The sequence below is a fragment of the Halichoerus grypus genome, chromosome 8, assembly GCF_964656455.1.
Source record: "Halichoerus grypus chromosome 8, mHalGry1.hap1.1, whole genome shotgun sequence".
NCBI lineage: Eukaryota > Metazoa > Chordata > Mammalia > Carnivora > Phocidae > Halichoerus > Halichoerus grypus.
In genome coordinates this window covers 119405911-119422962 of record NC_135719.1, presented here as the reverse complement: position 1 = coordinate 119422962, position 17052 = coordinate 119405911, and the positions used below count along the sequence as shown (strand labels likewise).

General features: G+C 37.1%; 1 protein-coding gene across 6 annotated transcripts in view; it reads right to left on the bottom strand.

The window, feature by feature from the left end:
• RAD51B (RAD51 paralog B) overlaps nucleotides 1-17052 on the bottom strand; it is a 561771-nt gene that overhangs the window by 529760 nt on the left and 14959 nt on the right. For all 6 annotated transcript variants that reach the window (XR_013440743.1, XM_078053834.1, XM_078053838.1 and 3 more), the window contains exon 5: nucleotides 2131-2267. Coding sequence is in view for 5 of the 6 variants with exons in the window: in XM_078053834.1 (XP_077909960.1) it covers nucleotides 2131-2267 (137 nt within the window). In the remaining variant the exon portion in view is untranslated. The remainder of the gene's footprint in view (nucleotides 1-2130; nucleotides 2268-17052) is intronic.

Genomic DNA, 17052 nt, shown 5'->3' with positions numbered 1-17052 from the left:
AGGGCTACATGGCACACCACCCTCCCAGCACCTTGAGGGTGTTCACCACCCCAGAAGCTCTCCAAACCCTATCATTTAGAGATTTTTGTAGAGATCCCATTGCATAGGCATTATTGATTAAAGCACTGGCCATTGGCAATTAACCAGTTGCCAGCCTCTTTCCCTTCCTCAGAGGTTGGGGAGGATGGGTGGAGCTGAATTTTCCCACTTTATATCACATGATTGGCAACCAGCTCCCATCTGAAGCTATCCAGGGGCCCACCAAGAGTCATCTCAATAGCATAAATTCAGGTATGGTTGAAAGGGGTTGATTATGTGATTATGAATAACAAATGATGGTCCTGGCACCTCTATTAACTCAGGAAATTCCAAAGGTTTTAGAAGCTCTGCGGGCAAGAATCAGGACTAAGACAAAATATGGATTTCTTATTATATCACAATATTCAGTGCCAAGATCCATCAGATTGTTGGGGTTTGTAATTTGGTGCTATTCTATCATTCCTTCTTCATTTATTGCTGGAATACTCCTGTAAAAAGACCTATTTGTTGGGGCACCTGGGTGGTTCAGTCGTTAAGCATCTGCCTTCAGCTCAGGTCATGATCCCAGGGTCCTGGGATCAAGCCCCACATCGGGCTCCCTGCTCAGCGGGAAGCCTGCTTCTCCCTCTCCCACTCCCCCTGCTTGTGTTCCCTGTCTTGCTGTATCTCTGTCAAAAAAAAAAAAAAAAAAGACCTATTTGTTACTCGGTAATACAGTTCATATAGAAAAAGAATAGATGTTTGATTTCCTTTTTTTTAACTCATTTTCAAAATAATGAGTTGCTTCTCCAAAATTTTGGAGATTTACCTGCTTTTCATTTCTTTATATTACAGACTCAAGAATTTAAACATATTTCATGGGTTTTAATCTACTGTCATTATTATCTTATTGGTGGTCAATTTGTCTCATCTTTGGCCAGTGGGCGCCTGGTCAGGTTGACTCCTAAGTAGTCTTTGATAGCTTCCTTGTCATCCATCTGATACGATGTTTCAGACTCAACTTAAAAATTTCCTGCACCAGTGCTAGAAGCAGCCATTTCCCCAAGAACCCTCATTCCTTTTAGTAGGAAATGGTATCTGGATTTCACAGTTTGAGAGTAACGCCTGTCCATCATTTATCAAACATTTTCTGAGCAGTTAATATGCGTCAGTCACTAGATTTGGCTTTGAAGATGCAAAGATATAACACAAACTCACAAAGCTGACACATCTGTGGCATATACTTAGATAACAAGCAACACAGAACAAAGCAAACTCTAGGCAAAATAATCCATTTGGAACTTATCTGGTCAGGGAATACACTTTGATCTAACTAGTATCATTAGAGAGAAATAAAGAGAGACACGTGATTCATGACACAGTTAAAGACAGACTCAAAGGACTATACCTATACTACACCTTGACTGAAAGAACAGAATTGAATCAGTCCCCAGACCTATAAGTACTCCTGCTCATGAAGGTTAATTAGAGCCGGGGGGGGGGGGGGTTGGGGTGGGCGGGGGGGAACGGACACCAAACTTATTTTCAGGTGTACAGAATTACCCAAATAACCAAATGCCTCTCATAGAATGTTAAAGGTCCCTGCCAAACTAAGGAAATCTTTCCTTTCCAAGCATAGATACACTTACTATCAGTGCGTTTCTTATGTTGAATACCATACTATTACAAAGATTAAAGTGAAATACTTCTCAGTCAAAATGTATTTTGAAATGTGCAACTTTTCCATTCACTAATATTTTACTTCCAACTAGAAATTAGTTACAAAGCACCTTGCCTTTTGTCTTTTTTATTAATTTTCTCTCTTCCCCATTTCCACTTACATCCCTCCGTTTCTTAAACTTCTTTCTTCCTGACTTTCTGCAAAACACAGCTTATCCAGGAACCTCACTTAAACCAATGACAAAGGGATAGAAAAGACAAAAAGAAAACTGCTTCCTGTGTTAATCTTAAAAGGAAAATTCAATTAAAGCAGTATCTAGCATTCTGCATTCTCAGGAAGAAAAGGTAAATGTTAACCTGTTTGAAAATGTCACACGCTATAAATAAGTTACAAAATTAAACATTACAATGGAAAATAATAAAATCTCCTACCTTTCAGCACTAAATGCTGACTCTGTGTCGATGTACACAACAGCTCCTTCTAGTCCTCCCAGGTTGGTGGGTAACGTGGCCAAAATGCTCATCATTATACAAAACTGAGTTTTTCCACAACCTGGTGGGCCTGTAATCTAAAAAAAAAAAAAAAAAAAGTTATTTATATAAACATCACAAGCTACTCAAAGCAAAATCCTTTTAAGAACTTGCCTCTTGCACAGTCCCACTAACTTGGGTTCCTGGAGTTCCTTAATGTTCCTTAACATTCCTTAGAATATTCCTTAAACATTCTAATACATCTATTGTAAGGAATTAACTCCTTCCCTATGTGTCTGGGTTGGTACTAGTTAGATACCATCTTTGGGAAAAATGAGAGAATAGTCACTCAAATCATGCTCTGTGTTCTGTAGTTCAAATGAAAAGCTTTGGTTGAGAGAGGCTGGAGGGTGAATTTATACATTCAGAACTGGGAGTTCTATATCTTTTCCTCATTAAGACATTTAGAGAAGGAACTTGAAAATATTTAAGAGGCTTTAATAATTGGATTAGCATCTCTTATGAATTGGCCTTTTAGAACAATTTTGTACTAGTCCCCTAAAATGCTGCTTTGATCTTTATTGTGAATAGTAAAGAATTTAGGCGTGAAGAGTTCTGATGTATACAATTTATTTTCAAATGCTTCAGAAAAAAAAGGCATGTGCACACACACACGTGTGTGTGTACAGAGAAAGATTAAGCAAATGTAACAAAATTCAACAATTGTTGAATCCAGGTGATGCATACTTTCAAGTGTGTTTTGAAATTTTAGTTGGTGAAAGCTATTCTGAGATTATAAAATTTGAAATCAAGAGGCTAGAGATGGAAAAAAATAGGACCTTGTCCAACTAGAAGTAGTTAATAAAAATTAATTTGAAAATGTTAAAAAAATATATCCCCCTGGGGGCGCCTGGGTGGCTGTCATTAAGCGTCTGCCTTCGGCTCAGGTCATGATCCCAGAGTCCTGGGATCGAGCCCCGCATCGGGCTCCCTGCTCGGCGGGGAGTCTGCTTCTCCCTCTCCCACTCCCCCTGCTTGTGTTCCCTCTCTCGCTGTGTCTTTCTCTGTCAAATAAATAAATAAAATCTTTAAAAAAAAAAAAAAAAAAATATATATATATATATATCCCCTTTAAACATATGCTATTTGTCACACTGGCTGTGGCATCCAAATTTTAAGAACCAAAACACTATCCCTTTTGTAAAAATAACACTAATAATTTTAACACAGTTTTTCACAAAGGAAGGGAAGGAACAAGAGGGAAGGAGGAGAAAAAAATATCTCAGGGAGAGATGAAAAAGTCTGAGCGAAGACTGAAACAGACTATAAATATTTGAATAAACTGTCTTAGATACTTCATGAAGTAGGGAGAAATAAGAAGGGATGACCCATGAGTCTACCTCATTCATACCAGGGGTTCTCAAACTGAAGTGAGCACTGGAATTGCCTGGCAAGCTTATTAACCGGCATCTCTGGTTCAGTAGGTCTGGGATGTGGCCTGAGAATTTACATTTCTAATAAATTCCCAGGTGATGCTTATGCTGCTGTACACTTTTGAGAACCAGTCTTAAAATTTAGCCTAAAGCGGGCGCCTGGGTGGCTCAGTTGGTTAAGCGACTGCCTTCGGCTCAGGTCATGATCCTGGAGTCCCTGGATCGAGTCCCGCATCGGGCTCCCTGCTCAGCGGGGAGTCTGCTTCTCCCTCTGACCCTCCTCCCTCTCATGCTCTCTGTCTCTCATTCTCTCTCTCTCAAATAAATAAATAAAATCTTTAAAAAAAAAAAAAAAAATTTAGCCTAAAGCTAACCTTCATTTATCGAGGCTCAACATTAAAAAAACAAAAGCTCACAAGTTAAAAACTATGTGCTGATTTATTTTAATCTCTAAACAGTGATTTAGACTTCCAGAATAAATTGTAGCTACCAATAACAGTTTGCCAGATCATGAGTAATCAGTGAAAAGGGGTCTCTAAACTTTTTTGATTACATAGTCTGACCAACTGAAAACAAATAAAATTTAGTATGGTCTTCCAATGTATGTATATTTATTATATACATACTATTTTACTAATACATTCTATATAATATAAAGCATATATAAAATAGGGATCAAAAAATTAAAAATAAGAATTTAAAAACAGGGGTGCCTGGGTGGCTCAGGTCATGATCCTGGAGTCCCTGGATCGAGTCCCACATCAGGCTCCCTGCTCAGCAGAAAGTCTGCTTCTCCCTCTGACCCTAACCCCTCTCATGTGCTCTCTCTCATTCTCTCTCTCTCTCAAATAAATACATAAAATCTTTAAAAAAAAAAAAAAATTTGAAAATAGTTTCATATCTTATTTATTTTTTTAAAGATTTTATGTATTTATTTGAGAAAGAGAGAGTGCATGCACAAGCACGCATGAGCGGGGGAGGGAGTGGCTGAGGGAGCCCCATGCGAGACTGCATCCCAAGACCCCGAGATCATGACTGAGCCAAAGGCAGACACTTAACTGACTGAGCCACCCAGGTGCCCCTCATATCTTATTAGTTGTACAGATCTTTTTTTTTTTTTTTAAGATTTTAGTCATTCATTTGAGACAGAGAGATACAGAGAGAGAGCATGAGCAGGGGGAGAGGCAGAGGTAGAAGAAGAAGCAGACTCCCTGCTGAGCCAGGAGCCCAACACGGGACTCATTCCCAGACACCGGAGATCATGACCCGAGCCGAAGGCAGATGCTTAACCGGCTGAGCCACCCAGGCGCCCCCAGATCTTTTTTTTTTTTTAAGATTTATTTACTTGAGAGAGAGCCTGAGCCAGGGCAAGGGGGAGGGGTGGAGGGAGAGAGAGAATCTTAAGCAGATTCCCCACCAAGCAGGGAGCCCAAAGCAGGGCTCAATCCCACCACCCTGAGATCATGACCTGAGCCAAAATCAAGAGTCAGATGCTTAACCATCTGAACCACCCAGGTGCCCCCAGATCTTTTCATTCTCATAAAAACTTAACACTTTTAGTGAAGCAATGATAATAATCATAATAACAAATGAAATTATATTATTATTTAAGTATTTTGTCATTCAGTGATTGAAATGTCAGGTCCTAAGTTCCACGTATTTACATGCAATGGCTGTGTAGTTGAGAAAGGGATAATTGCAAAAATGTAAGAACTGAAATTTTTAAAATACATCACTCGTACTTACTATGTTCGTTTTTCAATGACTTTCATCAATTAGCAAAAGTTTGTGTTGAACTTTGGCTAATAAATTTCCATCTTTCCTCATGTCAATCAATTGTTCTTACAACATAATCAAAAGACATAGCATTTTAAGATTTTTAACAATTGGTTTAAAAATAAAAACTCTTTATTTGGAAGATTTTTCAACAGTATAGCAAATATTGTTACAAGGTTTTTAAAGTGTGCAGAAAACAAAGTTTTCACAAGACAAACTTACCTTTGACAACAAAAATAACATTATAAAAGAAACATTTCCAAGCAATGATTTTTTTTTTTTAAAAGATTTATTTATTTATTTATTTGACAGAGAGAGACAGCGAGAGAGAGAACACAAGCAGGGAGAGTGGGAGAGGGAGAAGCAGGCTTCCAGCGGAGCAGGGAGCCCGATGCTGCCGGGCTCGATCCTGACGCTGCCAGGCTCGATCCCAGGACCTTGGGTTCATGACCTGAGCTGAAGGCAGATGCTTAACAACTGAGCCACCCAGGCGCCCCCAAGCAATGATTTTAAAAACACTCTGTATTTTAATCTGTCTTCAAAAAGGCACTGACTCTCTCACTCATTGTTAAAACATCACCTTTACTTTAAAGGGATGTTGTCAGAGTATACCACAGATTTGGGTGGTTGGTTAATTTTTAATCTGCTATGAAGCATATTACATAGCCACTTGTCATATAAAAAAGGTCAGCAAATTTGAGATATCTTTTCATTTAAAAACATGGTTCACCCATCTTTAATAGGTAGAATTCAACAGCTCTTTTACAATCTTTGCTCTGAGATCACCAAAGAAGCCCTTTGGGATTCAAATGATTTTTATGGTCAGTCCCCATCTCAATACAGAGTGCTATAGAGATTCCACACTTCACTAGCCAGGTTTTTATAAAAATTAACAACACTGATACCATCCCGAAGCACTCTCCACACATCTGACATCAACTTCTGTGCTGCTACAGATTGCCTAAGGATGATGCAACAGAAAAGTTCAAAGACTCTTACAGAGAACGTCCGTCCATATACCTACCATTTACTTACCATTTTTACCATTACTATGACTAGACTAGACTAGTCTATCTAACAACCCATCCCTCTATCCATTCATCAATCTATCTCAGGTTTTGTTTTGTTTTGTTTTGTTTTTTAAAGATTTTATTTTTAAGTAACCTCTATACCCAATATGGGGCTCAAACTTACAGCCCTGAGATCAAGAGTGGCACGCTCCACCCACTGAGCCAGCCTCAGCCTCAGGGTTTTTTTTAATACATTTTAAAGTAAGCCAGAGACATCAATGTGCTTTCCCTTAACAATTCAGCATGTATATCATTAATATGAGTTTAATATGTATGATTCTTTTCTTTTGTAAGGTAAATTTTACATACAGTGAAATGCATAATCTTAAGTTTACCATTTGATGAGTTCCAACAAATGTATACATACATGCAATCTAAACCCCTATGAGTCAGAACATTACCATTACCCGAGGAAATTCCCTCATAAACATTGTTTTATGTTCAAGAAATTATTTATATTCAAGAAGTCATATAAACATTGTATTATATTCAGGAGACTTATTAGGGAGAATATATCTTCTCTGACCCATCTTTAGTTTAATGGCACACACAAAAAATTTAGTTCTTCCTGTTATTTCATTACTGAAACAAAATCTAGCTAAGATGATAATCTGGGTCATGGTAGAAACTTCTGTACTTTATTTAGCATCTTTCCACACTGAATAATCTGTTTTAATTCTTAATGTTTCAAATCATCTCTAATGATTTCTATATAACTTCTGACAGTATCTGTTCACAAAAGAATCCACTTAAGTTGTTGCCATATTGTTTTCTATGTTTTATTTCATTCATTTTACTGCAACAGGAAGAATAAGCGTGTTCCTAATGTTATTAATAATGTATTACATTTGGTCTTTTACTATTGAGAAAACTCAAAAGAGGCTTTTAGATATCTATCATCAATTTTAGTGATATTTTTCTAGATATTGAATTATGTATTACATGACTTTAAATGTCACTAAAAACTTATGGAAGTTTGTCTTCCTATCCCATGTGTTGTTTTTTTTTTTTAAGATTTTATTTATTTATTTGAGAAAAAGAGATAGAGCAAGCAAGAGAGAGAACGCATGCGGGTAGGGGCAGGAGCAGAGGGAGAGGGATAAGCAGACTCCATGCTGAGCGCATAGCCTGACACGGAGCTTGATCCCACAACCCCAAGATCATGACCTGAGCTGAAATTAAGAGTCAGATGCTCAGCTGACTGAGCCACCCAGGCACCCCTATCCTGCATGTTTCTTAATTATGATGGCTTCCTACTATCATTACTCAGTATTTCAAGGGACAAAAAACCAGCAAAAGTTTCAATATAAAGGATAATGGATATAATTCCATATATCAGATTGTCTTTAGAATTTCAAAATTTTTTGGATGTCTTCTCAGATGGAATCAGATTGTCACTGATTTACTTCATTAGTCAGGGGAGATTCAACAGCTGACTTGTCTGTGCATGTGGTTCATTTCTAGCACATTATCAATATGGACTCCAATATACGGTTTCTTTGCAGGAATCTTTGCTTTGTGAGATTTGGTTTAGTTAAATCCAAAATCCACTTAATTAGGTATGTAGAACCACAATTCATCCCAGGATGCTGAAAATAAAGGTACAGCAAGGTGCCTCTGTCACAATTCTGTATCATTTCCTCATGGACTATACCTGACACATGACAGTCTGACATACAGACCAAGTGAGGATGCTAGTGTCAATCTATATATTAAATACTCATTAAGGTTTATTTCATTTTTTAGGTTGAAATAACAATAAAAGTTCAAAATATTTTTCCCACAACCTAATGGACCATCTTACATATTCTGCTTTAGAAACTGCTAGTTTTAAAGAGCCCCAAACACTTTTTTATCATTATCAAAGACAGCATGGATCAAGTTAATTATCAGAAATCAGAGGAAAGGTAACTTTTGTCAGTAAAAGTTGGAAGTGGATCTAAAAAATGAAAAATGGTTTCTCTTCACTGCCTTTCTATACATACTGTCTACAGGCCAGGTTTTAAATATGTTCTAAGATTTAATGAGCTTAAACCCCTTAAATGCTTTGTGATTTTTAGTGAAAAGGTAAAACAAGCCATTGTTTTAATTAAAATGATACATATGAAAACATTCAGTAACATATCAAGTCCCATGAAAATGTAAGATATTCTCTTATTATTCCATCTTTAAAGAAAACATGTAAAAAATCTGAAAACTTAAACAAGTATAACTGGCACTTTTTCTACTTCACTATTTTCATGTACTATTCAGTATAGTCTAGGGAAAAGTAGAACATTACGTGAATAACATTATAAGATTTCTGGGTTTGTTTGTTTTGTTTTTACTTTGCATTTGAATTTGGATAATTACATTAATTTAAGCTATAATAACTAATTTCTAATTCTTTAGCAATCTCAGATCCTCTTCATACATTTTTCACTCTCTTCCTAGACTCAAAAAAATTTATGCTGTATGCAATTCTGATGGGCTGACTGGAGTTAAATTTCATTATTTTTTCAGGTTTACTTAGTGGGTTAAAACATTTCAACATTAATAATTTTTAGCTTCAGATAGTTTAGCTCTGAATTCTACCAGCCAAACCACAAAGTTTCAAGTTGTGTTCAATTCCCAGGTTCAGCTCCAATGGTGGTTAGAAAGAGAGAACATGCCAAACCAGAATAGTCTCAGTTAGTTGCTTCTTGGAAACTCAGAGTGAATACAACATTTACACACAGAAGACACCAGTAAAATATAATCAGCTTTATATAGTTAAGATTCTGGGCTTCAACCCTGCCTGAGAAATAAAAAAACTGAAAGAAAATAACCAGTGGTGAAGATCACTCAAATATCAACAAGGAAGCATATTAATAATTAGTTCAAAGGAGAAAGAATTATTCCCAAGAAAAGAAAGTCTAATTGTACTGAAATAAAAATGAAGCCTCGTCATTTTAATCTTTAGAGAGACTTAATGGTTGAGATGAATGTGAAACCTGGACCTGTTAGGACCTAAAACCAAGTTAACTCTCCTCTCATTCAAGATGGGGGCAACAGGATGGGCCATCTCCAAACCAATACTTCACCCGAGAAAATTTAAGGACTGCCTGGTTCTGATCTAAGAGCTTTGGAAACTCTGTATCATTTTGTTTTAATGACACACCTCACCCATCATTTGTCTCCATTTGCTCTACAACTATGCAGAAATATGATTAGGCCTTTAGACCTACAGAATTCATTTGAAAAATAACTAATTCTCAAAATCCTAAAACAAACAAAATCTCAATCTCAGAAAGGCCAGGTAGCACTTTGCCTTGTGAAAAAAACCTTGGATCTTAAATTACTTTACATCAACATGTGGAAGATTTTATACCTTGGATTTTCCCCACCACTCCCTCTTATTTCATATTAACAACTGCTGTCTTTCAAGTACATGGGAAGGGACGAAAAAAGAGAAGGAAGGGGAACAGAGCAGAAAAACACAGGAGGACATGGAAATGACAAGCACCCCAAGCTTCACAGTTAAAAAAACATCAAACAGTATCAAGGGACATAATCATTCATTTAACAATCATAGAACATGTGCCATATAAAAGATTCTATGAAATCTTTATGGAGAGAGATGTTTATTTCTAAATCAGGAAGTGAGTGAAGAATTAGGAACAATGATCCAATCAACCACATCTGCTAAACTCCTGTATTAGGACAGAGGCCTGTTTATCTTGCCTTTCAAAACACTGAGCAGGATAAACAAACCACATCATCGGATAGGAGTCAAGGAAAGCCAATTAGAAATTTCTCCCTAGTACTCCTACTGCTGTTGTTACACATGGAGCACGCCTTAACCTGACTAGATTTCGAAGATGAGACCCATCGTGGCTGACCTGCACACCCATGAGCAAGAAAAATAAATGTTTGCCGCTGTTTTAAGCAGTGTAAGCAGCCAAAATTGACTAATCAAGCATTTATGTCTTGTACTTCACTGTTTACGCATGTCTATCACATGCCTGGCCCTTGTAGGCATTTAAGTTTACAACCCTGCCTTATTAGCTCCTGTGATCTTGCAGGCCACAGCTAACCTTGCCAATAAGAAAGAAAAAGAACTGTATATTTAACTGTTCTGAGGAAAAATTAGGATGCCAAAATAGGACTCTGGCATCCTGCTCCTACCATTTGGGGATAGTAGAATAGTCACTTCCAAAGCAAAACTGATCCACTCAAGGAGGACACCTCATCTCCTTAAATCATGAACAAAGCATGGAAATGAGTCAGGAAATACAAATAATGTAAAAATGTGCTACATCCTTTCTTAGTATTTAGAGCAAGGATCTGGGTATAATCATCCCTCTTAAATGTTATAAAGATTTGGCAGTGCTTCATAGGTTTACTTTTCCAGAGGTACTCTTGAACAAAGATATGCAGATCTTATATCCCTTTTTGTTGACATGAGTTTGGACCAGTACTCTAGTCCAGTAACCTCAGGATTACAATATGAAAACACTTTTTTTGGCGATCCCTTTAAATACAACCTTAATTTTACCGAATCACATTAGCATCTTTATTTTACATTCTCAGCAGGGTGATCTTGACCCCAAGGGTGAAACCTGGTTTTGATGGGGGAGGGGGGAGGTTTTACTCTTTTTCTATCTAAAACACAGATATACAGACCATACATAAACAGGTATACAGTGTATCTGTGGTATTAAAATCTCATGGGGAGGACTTCTTTAGAAAAAAAAAAAAAATGTCTAAAAAGCTCCTAAGGGGAGAAAATGAAAGCAGGATTGAGAAACACTGATTTAATCTACATGATCCCCTATGAGAAAGCTACCATGTGGTTTGACCTCCACATAATGTAAACTTTTAAACTTTAAATTTCAAACGTATCTTTACTACCAATCGTCAGTAATAACAGATGCAGAAATTATCTGCTTAGATATTCCTCAAGTATGGAATTTGACGTTCTTAGGGAATGGGACAAACCCCTGTAGTTCAACCTCATCTGTGATTCTGCAGAGGCAGTTTCTCTTTGATTTTCTCCTCTGCTACTTCTGTTTCGGCACGACTGCTTCTCTAGTTCCACTTTTGATCTTGGTGCTGTAACTGCATCTACACAGATTCAGTGACGTTCACATCAATCAAAAGTGGGGAATCAGGAAAGAGCAGCTATAAAAATGCCAGCAGAATGTTTCCAGACTCATTCTTACTCCCTCCATTGTCTCCAGGCTCATCTAAGTTTATTCTACCAGTTGCCTTACCTATCTCTCACCACTTCTAACTTCTATCTGATATCTGGAACTCTAGGTTTGACCTTTTAACCAGAAACAAAGATCAGGCAATGCAATTAATTAGACACCTGCATTGATACGATATTAGTTCTCTATCACTCTGTAACAAATTACCACAAACCTAACAGCCTAAAACAACACCCGTTTCTTATCTCACACTTCTGTAGGCTAGCAGTCAGTCTGGATGGGCTTGACGGGGCTCTCTGCTCAGTCTCACAGGGCCAAAATCAAGGTGCCAGCTGAGCAAAATCCACTACTCTGCAGCCGCGGGTCTGAGCTCCCTGTTTCCTTGCTGGCTGTCATCCGAGGGCTACTCACTGCTTCTAGAGGCCACCTACCTACATTCCTTCTCACCGTCTTTCTGGTTTCTCCTTCTCTAGCCAGAGAAAGCTCAGTTTCCAAGGGCCCATGGAAGTAGATCAGGATAATCTCCCTCTCTTAAAGTCGATTGTGCCATAGAACATACCATAATAATGGGAATGATATCTTATCATATCCACAGGTTCCAGGGATTATGGCAGAGCATCTCTGGGAGGCCATTTTAGAATTCTGTCTACCACAGTCTCCAAGAACGGATAGGTAATAATTTCAAGTTTTTTAAGACTTACACACATACACACACACACACATACATGCATGCATACATATATAAACACACATATATAGTGATAGCCAGGCTCTAAGAAGGACCCAGTGATCTCACTCTGGTATTCACACCCTTCTGTAGTCCCCTCCCACACTGTAACAGGTGTGTCTGTGTAATAGAATACAGCAGAAAGAATGCTATGTAACTTCCAAAGCTAGGCCTTAAAAAACAACGCGATTTCTACTTTGTTCCTTAAGATCATTTACTCTAGGGAAAGTCAACTGCCATGTCAGGAAGACAGGCAAGCAGTCCTGTGGAGAGGTCCAGGTGGCCAATAACTGAGCCTTCCTGCCAACAACAGCCAGGACCAACTTCCCAGCCACATGAGTGAGCCATCTTGGAAGCATCCCGGCCAGCTCCAGTCAGGTTTTCCGATGACTGCAGCCTCATCAATACCTTGACTGTAATCTCATGAGAGACCATAACCAGAAAACCAGCTAAGATGATCCTGAATTCCTGACTCACAGAAACTGTGAGATAATAAATCTTTCTTGCTGTTTTTAGCCACTAAACTTTGGAATGATTTGTTAAACAGCAGTATATAACAAATCTATAAATATGCAACTACAGATATGCAGATATTAGAGATATTTAAGAAAAAAACTCCTAAAATGAAAGAATCACTGATGTTCATTAATAAAAGATCAATTAAGTAGAAAACTCATATTTCTTAAATGTACTATTTTGATAATTTTTAATGGCATACAAATGAAAATAAATATTATACCTTAGAATAGCAATCTTTAAAAATTACTAAAGTTTGGCTTATTTCAAGATCCAAGGAGAGAATATGAGAGAGATAGCAATAAACAAAGCATTACAGTAAGCAAGCACAATATAAGCGTTTAAATACAAACTCATTCTCTCCACTAATATTTATTAAGTACCTTCTACATATGCTAACACTGTGAATCTAACAATAAAAATAAAAAGACACAATCCCTGCTCACTTGGAATTTATTCTCCAGTGAGGAAGACATGCACTAATTAATCATACGAACACTACAACTTTAACAGTGACAAGTGCTACATAGAAGAACCATAGTACATGGTTCAGTTCTCTAGAAACATATGACAATTCTAAATTATGTTAAGTTAAAACACAATAAAATAGGCTCAAAATACATTAAGTAAAAAATAATAGAACTACAAGTAAATTTGTCAATTCAACAACATTTTAACAACCTTCTCTAAATTACTATTAGGTCGGGCTGAGAAAAAAAAAGTTGGTAAAGATGAAGATTTGAACAACCCAAATAACAAGCTTAATTTAATGGTCATATGCAGAGCATTCAAATATTAGAGAATAATCATTCCTCTCAATCGCACCTGAAGTGTTTATAAAAATCGATCACATATTAAACCTTAAAACAAGTTTCAGAAATTTTCAGAGAATCGGTATCACATAAAATTCTCTGACCAAATGAATTTAGGTTAACAATCTAATTTTGAAAAACTAAATTTTTTAATTAAATAAATTAGATTTTCAAAAATTTCAAATAACTCATGAATTAGAGAAGCAATCATAATGGAAATTTTAAAATACCATTAGAACTAAGTAAAGATGAAAATGCTTTATATAAAAAAAAAAATGAAGCAATGGATATTCATAGCCTTCAAGCTCAGAGTTAAAAAAAAAAAAAAGAAAAACTGAAAGTTAATGGATTAAATGTACAAGAAGTTTGGGGGTGGGGGGAATAATGGCAGAAAACATGCAATTACATAGGAGATAATAAAATAAAAGAAATCATTGAAGTAGAAGACAAAGAAAAGAGAGAGGGGACCAAAAAAGAACAACAAAGAGCACAGTCCTTTGAAAAGACTATAATAAGGACACCTAGGTGGCTCAGTCGGTTAAGTGTCTGCCTTCGGCTTGGTTCATGATCCCAGGGTCCTGAGTCCCACATCACACTCCTTGCTCAGCAGAGAGCCTGCTTCTCCCTCTACCTGCCACTCCCCCTGCTTGTATTCACTCTCTCTCTCTGACAAATAAATAAAATCTTAAAAAAAAAAAAAAAGACTATAATAATATTCAAAACTCTGTCCAGACTTTTTTAAAAGAAAGGGAAAAGGAAGACAAAATAAGTAATGTTAGGAATGAAAAGGGGAAGAAAATCACATATAGGGGGAGGGGGGTGGGGAGACGGGTTAGCCTCGTGATGGGTAGTAAAGAGGGCATGTACTGAATGGAGCACTGGGTGTTATGCACAAACAATGAATCATGGAACACTACATCAAAAACTAATGATGTAATGTATGGTGATTAACATAACATAATAAAATAAAATAAAATAAATCACATATAAAACCAGATTTTTTAAAATTTTTTTAAAACCAGATTTAAAGATAAGGAGAGTCCAGTGAATAACTTTATGACAATAAATTTGAAAAATTAAAGATTTATGGGCATATTCCTAAAAATATCATTCACCAAAACTACTCAAGAAGAAATAGAAAACCTGAATAGTCCTATAAATCATAAAGGAATTGATTTCATTTTTTTTAATCTTCCCACAAGGAAAATACCAAGATCAGACAATTTTTCAGACAAGTTTTATCAAATATTCAAGAAACAAATAATTCTAATTTGTACAAACTATTATAAAATATTAAAAAAGAGATATTACACAATTTATTCTACCAATTAACTCAAAATAGATCACACAAAAATTAACTCAAAATAGATCATAAACTAAATGTAAAACCTAAAACTATAAAACTTTAGAAGAAAACATAGCAAAAACTCACTGTGTCTTTGGCTGGACAAAGAATTTGTAGAGATGACCAAAAGCACAATCTATAAAAGAAAAAAACTGATAGACTGGACTACACCAGAATTAAAAGCTCCAAAAGCTACCATGAACAAACCAATGAACAAACAAGCCACAGATTGGAAGAAAACAATTGCAAATCCTATATCTGATAAAGGACTTGTATCCAGAATGTATAAAGAATGGCTTACAACTGAGTAACAAGAAAACAACCAATTAAAAAATAGGCAAAAGATTTGAACAGACATTTCACTTAAGAAAATACACAAATGGGGGTGCCTGGGTGGCTCTGACTCTTGATTTTGGCTCAGATCACGATGTCAGGGTCATGGGCTGAAGCCCCACCTGGGGCTCCACTCTCAGCAGGGAGTCTGCTTGAGGATTCTCTCTCCCTGTCCTTCTGCCCCTCCCCCTGCTCACGCACAGGCATTCTCTCTCTCTAAAATAAATAAATAAATCTTAAAAAAAAAAAGAAAAGAAAATACACAAATGGCCGGTAAGCACATGAATAGGTGTCCAATATCATTAGTCATTAAGGAAGTGCAATTAAAACTACAATGAAATTGGCAATTCCACAAGCCTGGCTGCGAGAGTGGGGATGAGGTTGCCTATGGTCCCCCCAGTGGCACAAGAGGGAGAAAAAAAAAACCCTACAATGAAATACCACTATACACCCACTGGAATAGCTAAAATCAAAGAGCTAAACAATACTAAATGTTAGTGAGGATGTGGAGAAACAAACCATCACACTTTGCTAGTGAGAATGTGAAATCGTACAGCTACTTTGGAAAGCAGTCTGGCAGTTTCTTAAAAAGTTCAATATACAGGGGCACCTGGGTGGCTCAGTCGTTGGGCATCTGCCTTCGGCTCGGGTCATGATCCCAGAGTCCTGGGATCGAGCCTCACATTGGGCTCCCTGCTCAGCAGGAAGCCTGCTTCTCCCTCTTCCACTCCCCCTGCTTGTGTTCCCTCTCTCACTGTGTCTCTCTCTGTCAAATAAATAAATAAAACCTTAAAAAAAAAAAAAGTTCAACATACAGCTATCATAGGATCTAGCCACTCACTCCTAGTAATCTACCCAAGAGAAACAAAAACTTATGTCCATACAAAGACATATCCGTGAATGTTCATAGCAGCATCATTCCTAATACATGAAAAATGGAAACAATCTAAGTGTCCATCAACTGATGAGTGGATAAACAAAATGTGCTACAGCCATACAATGGAATACAAATCAACAATTAAAAGGAACAAACTAGGGGTGCCTGGGTGGCTCAGTCGTCAAGCGTCTGCCTTCAGCTCAGGTCATGATCCCAGGGTCCTGGGATCGAGCCCCACATCGGGCTCCCTGCTCAGCGGGAAGCCTGCTTCTCCCTCTCCCACTCACCCTACTTGTGTTCCTGCTCTCGCTGTCTCTCTCTCTGTCAAATAAATAAATTTTAAAAATCTTTAAAAAAATAAAATATAATAAAAGGAACAAACTACTAATACATGCTACAACATGGATGAACCTTAAAAACATCACACTATGTGAAAGAAACCAAAGACAAAAGACTACATTTTAATATGATTCCACTTATATGAAATGTTTAGAAAAGGCAAATATATAGAGACACAAAAATAGATCAGTGGGTACCCAAGGCTGAGGATGGAAGCAGGGATTACCTATAAATATGCATGAGGGAAATTTTTAAGGTGATGGAAATGTTCTAAAATTGGATTGTGGTGATGACTTACTAGAAAATTACCAAATGTTGAATTATGCAATTAATAATGGTTGAGTTTTTATAGCATTTAAATTGTACCTTAATAAAACTGCTTTTAAAATAACCAAATGATGGGGCGCCTGTGTGGCTCAGTCGTTAAGCATCTGCCTTTGGCTCAGGTCATGATCCCAGGGTCCTGGGATCGAGCCCCGCATCG